The sequence below is a fragment of the Scleropages formosus genome, chromosome 1 (genome assembly GCF_900964775.1).
Source record: "Scleropages formosus chromosome 1, fSclFor1.1, whole genome shotgun sequence".
NCBI lineage: Eukaryota > Metazoa > Chordata > Actinopteri > Osteoglossiformes > Osteoglossidae > Scleropages > Scleropages formosus.
In genome coordinates, this window is record NC_041806.1 from 45926189 (window position 1) to 45932617 (window position 6429).

A 6429-nucleotide genomic window follows, 5' to 3' on the forward strand; every position below is an offset into this window, starting at 1 on the left:
GGCATTCGTGCCATTCTTAACTGAGGGACAGGAAACAACTTGCAGGAGTCTGGGCCACAGAACTAAGTTGCAGCGGTGAAGAGACACACCTTGTCAGGGCCAGTGAAAGCCGCATTAAACATTAAATCCCGATAAGAGCTTCGGTAAAATTTTTCCTGAAATTTTACTTAACAATTGAATTTAGTGACGTGTAATAACCCTTGACGTGATGAACCTTGAGCCCTCCTGCCTCAGTGAGACTTTATCAGTAGTGTGAGAACCATGCAAACAGAAGCATAGCTTACATGGCTAGGTGTGTGTGTGTGTGTGTGTGTGTGTGTGTGTTCACTCTCGCTGACAGCTTGGAAGCAAGAAGACGTCTCGCAATACCCCTCTTCCTCAAATCTGAGGACTTGAAACGGACAAAATGAAGGGATTCACCAGAAACCTGAAAAACATCTTGGTGGTGTCATTTGGATTTTTATTCCTTTTTACAGCATATGGAGGACTGCAGAGCTTACAGGTACAGTACTACACTCAGTTATATATCTCACACACACACACTTTCAGAACCGCTTGTCCCATACAGGGTCGCAGAGCCAACCCAGTAACACAGGGCGTAAGGCTGGAGGGGGAGAGAACACACCCAGGACAGGACATCAGTCCGTCGCAAAGCGCCCCAAGCAGGACTCGAACCCTAGACCCACCGGAGAGCAAGACTGTGGTTTAACCCACTGCGCCATCGCACCCCCACAGAATGTCAAAAACAGAGATTTAAAATTTCAGGAACAATAATGAGAGCAGAAGATCTGTAAAGTCAAGATCAGAATATGTAATATTTGTTTTTCAAAAGTTTTTTAGTACTAGAAATACATTACATTTACATTTATTCACTTAGAAGATGCTTTTCTCCAAAGCGATGTACATCTCCTAGGTATGTAAATAGGTCAAATAGGTCAAAGCCGCTGACAACAACAGGCAGTGTATTCTTTAGGACTTCTGCTTTACAGTCTGAAGGTTCTGGGTTTGAAACACAACCCAGTGCAATCTTTACTCATTACTTACCAAAGAATCCCTCACTGTTAAAACAGTGAAATTCATTGAAACAGTAGCTGTGTTTTTCATTCTAACTTTAAGGACTGTTTGAATTATTTCTGCATGTTTTTTGTGAGCAGGGGTGCGGTGGTGCAGTGGTGCAGTGGGTTGGACCACGGTTCTGCTTTCTGGTGGGTCTGGGGTTCGAGTCCTCCTTGGGGTGCCTTGTGATGGACTGGCGTCCTGTCCTGGGTGTGTCCCCTCCCCCTCTGGCCTTATGCCCTGTGTTACTGGGTAGGCTCTGGTTCCCCGCGACCCTGTATGGGATGAGCGGTTGTGTGTGCGTGTGTGTGCAATGAGAATAATCTGTACTGTTCACAATTTAGAAATGCATGTTCACCTGTAGTGTGCAAGTGACAGAGAGAGTGAGTGTGTTCCACTGATGTATGAATGAGTGAGCCATTGTAAGTAATGTATCTAGCAGTGTAAGTCACCATGGTGAATAAGGTGTGTGGGCTGATAACACTACATGGACTTCTTTGGAAGTTGCTTTGAAGAATAGCATTTGCTAAATAAATAAATGTAACTGGAAATGTTCAAAGCAAAACATGAGGGTAAAATCTGACATGTGTGCAGATGTACTTTGGCCAATGCTTGTGATGCTTTCTGCACACCTGAGCCCCTCCCCCTCCCTGTGGCATCATCTTACAGAGCAGCCTCAACACTGAGGATGGCATGGGTGTCGCCTCCTTGAGCGTCATCTACGCCTCCATCATTCTGTCCTCCATGTTCCTGCCGCCAATTCTCATCAAGAACCTCGGCTGCAAATGGACCATCGTGGGCTCCATGTTCTGCTATGTGTCCTACTCACTGGGCAACTTCTTTCCAGGATGGTAACCCTACAATCCGCAAACCTTAATTTCACACCTGCACTGAGACTCACAGATGCATTTAATCCCTGTATTGATTTACAGAAGAGATACTCTTATCCAAAGGCATTTATACAGCTGAGGGCTTTGCTAAATCATTCAGTTTAACTGATACTCATCCTTGGAGCTGGAGATGATGTGGCAGAGATGAATCCTTTCTCAAAATGTGCACCAGTTTGCTCTGATAGCATATCTGTTGCCGTGAATGCCAGACAGACTGTTAACACCAAGGACCACCTTTTCCCACAACCCGGTCCATCTTGACATCTTGTCCTCCTGACATCCAGTACCCGGCAGACTGTAGGAGGAAGCACATGTAGCTCTAAGTCTACACACCATTGTCTCTGCAGGCCGGCGCTGATGGCCACCTCCGTGATCCTGGGTTTGGGTGGATCCCCGCTGTGGTCCGCTAAGTGCACCTACCTCACAATAAGCGGCAACCTGCAGGCGAGAAAGGACAAGAAGAAGGAGTCAGATGTCATCAACCAGTACTTTGGAATCTTCTTCTTCATATTCCAGTCGTCCGCCGTTTGGGGGAACCTTATGTCTTCTCTCATATTTAGTCAAGACTCAGGCGTTGGTAAAAACAAGCTATGTATTTCCACCAAGTGTCTGCCAGCTCACATTTTGCACAGAAATTGGTCAGTCTGTTCTTAACTACAGTTCATGCAGTAAATGAGCAAAGACAGAACACACCAACAAGTGTAATGCCAGTGAAACTTTGTTAAAACCCAGACTCAGAGGTACAAAAGCAGGGCTGCTCCCCTCGTCACAAAACCTGGTTCCGTATGACCCTCTAACCGCTGTGGTCCTCTGTGCTCCCAGCTAACATCCCAGAGGAGAATTTTGAGTACTGTGGGGCGAACACCTGCCTGGACACGAATACTGGAGGCAATGTCACACAGCCAGAGCAGTCGCTCGTCCAAATCCTTCTTGGCTGCTATATCGGTAAACGCACCTGTCTCTCGCTTTCGTACCCTTGTGCTCGTTGTCGTGTCGTGTTCATCTAAAATGACTTGACAATGCTTTTTGAACACAGCTATGGCAAGTATTTCATTAAATAACAAGAAAGGCTGCTCTAGCTGAAGAGTGCCCCCTATAAGCACTACAGGAATATAAAGGTGAATTATAGGTCAAAGGTCAGAGGTGAGAGCCCACTCTGTTGTGCCCACAGGCGTTGGGGTTTTTGCCATAATCCTGGTGGCAATATTTCTGGACAACATCGACGGAGATGATGCACGGGACTTCAGGGACAACAGGGAGCCGTTCTTTAGCACCTTTTTAGCCACCTTCAAACACCTGAAGGACAAACGGCAGGTGCTCCTCATACCGCTGACTATGTACAGCGGGTTCGAGCAGAGCCTGCTGGCAGGAGAGTACAACAGGGTGAGGAAGCAAACTCCCATCTGTGTTACTGTTACAGCATAAAAAGTAATTTCTTCATGACACCTGTACCTGCTGCGTTTCTCCACTGCAGTACTACGTGACCTGTGCGCTCGGGATACATTTTGTCGGATATTCGATGATCTGCTTTGGCGCCGCCAATTCGGTGGCCTCCTTCACTGTGGGGAAGCTGGCTGAATACACTGGAAGAGTGGCTCTCTTTATGTTCGGTAAGAACGCCCCAGTGAGACAGTTTTAGAAATGCAAACGCTTGAATTAAGGCTTTTTCCACTCAGCTTGCCCTTAACTATTACCATGGCAGGACCTTTATGTGATTAGAAGAAGAGACACCATGTTCACACTGGAGGCATCCAAAAGGAACTGGCCCTGGACTTTGTGCTGAACTTTCCCCTGTTTCAGCTGCCGTGATAAACCTGTCCTGCACCCTGGCTCTTCTCTTCTGGAGGCCTCATCCAGACCTGCTCCCCGTGTTCTTTGTGTTTCCTGCCCTGTGGGGTGTGGCCGACGCTATTTGGCAGACGCAAACCAACGGCAAGTCCCCAGCTTCCTGTCCATATTCCTCTTGTTCACACTGCTGCACTGGGGCTATTCCTGACAGCCCGAGGCCTTAGGAAGCCCTGTAAAATGATCCGCTTTAATGCGGCCGAACAGAAGCACGCACTGTTCATATAGACATTGCTCTCCAGAATTATTGGGGCTTTTGGTAAAGATGAGAAAAAAAGGATTTTTTCATCAAAAAATTTTAGCAAAAAATGTTTTCCACTGGGGGGGCGCAGTGGTGGCGCGGCGGTGCAGCGGCACAGTGGCGCAGGTCCTGCTTTCCGGTGGGTCTGGGGTTCGAGTCCCGCTTGGGGTGCCTTGTGACAGACTGGCGTCCCGTCCCGGGTGCGTCCCCTCCCCCCTCCGGCCTTATGTCCTGTGTTGCCAGGTTAGGCTCTGGTTCCCTGTGACCCCGAATGGGACAAGCGGTTCAGAAAATGTGTGTGTGTTTTCCGCTGTTCACATGCTTGATCTTATACTCACATTAATGGAAAAATCTTACCTTTCACTTAGATAAAACTATTCAAAGAAAAAAACCCTTACAAAACAAAGACTTTTAAAACATGTGTCACAGTTATTAACTTTCATGCATTTAGTACTTTGTGCACTGTCCCTTTGCCAAAATACTTTAGGTTCAGTTTCTCTCATAATATCGGTGTAAGATCTGGGACATCTGGTAGCGTAGTGGTTAGTGCTGATGCCTTGGGACCCAAAGGTACTTACCCTAAAATTGCTCCATTAAAGAAATTACTTAGCTGTATAAGTGGGAAGATAAATAGCTTAATATTGTAAGTTGCTTTGGAGAAAAGCATCAGCTAAATGAATACATGTTAGATCAATCTAACGAAGAAGTAAAACATTTTTTGTACCCTTTTTTGCGCATTTTTATAAGAGGTGCCAGTAATTCTGAAGGGTACTGTAGATGACTCCCCGGATGGATATATCTGAGTTAGGATGTAACATTTGACTCTAACAGTCGCAGTATTACTGTTCCTTGCTGATACGCTATGCTAGTTAATGTGATCGCTACCAGTGGTCACCTGTTGATGTTAACGCAGCAGATTTGGCAGGAACACAAAGAGACACCAGTGTCATTTAAATAATACAGGTCTGCTTTGCATTCCAGCTCTCTATGGCACTCTGTTCCCTGATCACAAAGAAGCAGCGTTCGCCAACTACCGCATGTGGGAGTCTGTCGGCTACGTGATCGCCTTTGCCTACAGCAATTTTATCTGCCTGTACATCAAGTTGTACATCCTTATAGCGGTCCTAGTGGTCTCCATGGTGCTCTACTGCTGGGTGGACTATCAGGAGCACAAGAACTCAAAGGCGTTAAGAACGCAAAGTGACGACGCCACTTTGAGAAAGGAGGGGAAAGGGCTGGGCACTGAAGACGGCGTCACAGAGAGAGTTATTATAGCTCAAACCGAGTTGTAAGCCAGTCCAGGGCATCTCCCGGCTGTCGCTCTTCCGGTCCTTGTCTTAGGCACCTTACCCAGTGAACCATATGTATTTACATGTTTTGTACTCTAGGCCAACTTAGCTTGGAAGATCTGAAGTCAGGATTTAAATTTCATTAACAGGTTTCTAAAAAATACTCTTTTCTTATTATGTATAACATTGTATAATTTGAGTAAATATGTATGTCTAAGTAAACGTTTTTCTTGATTGTTGCACAAGAAAACAGTGCCACCTTAACTGCCTTTGGGGAAAGGCTCAGTCATATTTCGCTATTTTTTCAAGCTCATTTTAAGAAGGTTCTAAATTTCTTTTGAAAAAGAGCAGGAAAGAAAATGACAACGATAAAAAATAATTTATGCATTCTGTAGGTGAGGTTCACAGTAAAACATTTCAGTTAGGAAAGCTGGCATTTTAAACCACTTGTGTTGTATAAATGTTGTCCCTGTTTCCTTTTCTTCTAATGGATGTTATGTTTTAGGAATATTTGTTTATACTAATGTACTGATCTGAATAGTGAGAAGATGTAAATATTTCTTAATTGTAACCATTAGAATTAATACTGCTACCAATGTAATTTACATGCATTTTGTAAAAGAGAAAATATGTGCATCATATCTGAAAAAAGGAAACTGAGATTAAAAAAAATCAGTGTCTCATATGATATACAGTATTTCTTTGTGTTTCAAAAAAGTGTTGCTATTATGTCTTCCATCTGTCCATTATCAGTTATCACTTACAGTCTTGTCCAATACACACCGGATTACGTTCCAGTCCTCACTATGCCTCGGGTTGTTCTGTTTACTAGTTTAAAGAAAGTTTATGCTGAGTTTAATCTCCTGTATTAAATCAATAATTCAAGTTTCAAGTTTATTGTCATAGGTACAAGTACCGTGTACAAGTATCATGAAATTCTTCTTGAATGCTTCTCCACAGACTATGGACAAAGACAAAGACAATAGAAATACTGCACAAAACAAAACAATGGCAATGACAGAGTAATGCAAATGGAAATAACAATAAGTAACGGTAACAGCAATAAGTTGCAATAATACCAGTAGACAGCCAGAGAACTCAGAACATG

At 44.4% G+C, this 6429-nt stretch overlaps 1 protein-coding gene across 1 annotated transcript; it reads left to right on the top strand.

Annotated features, from left to right (window-relative positions):
- Nucleotides 1–406: 406 nt before the first annotated feature.
- On the top strand, nt 407–5413 carry unc93a (unc-93 homolog A). The gene is made up of 8 exons (XM_018742403.2): nt 407–502; nt 1726–1907; nt 2294–2523; nt 2769–2891; nt 3118–3329; nt 3421–3556; nt 3747–3878; nt 5014–5413. Exons 1-8 carry the CDS (start codon nt 407–409, stop codon nt 5322–5324), a joined length of 1422 nt encoding a protein of 473 aa, XP_018597919.2. The 3' UTR covers nt 5325–5413.
- Nucleotides 5414–6429: the final 1016 nt, after the last annotated feature.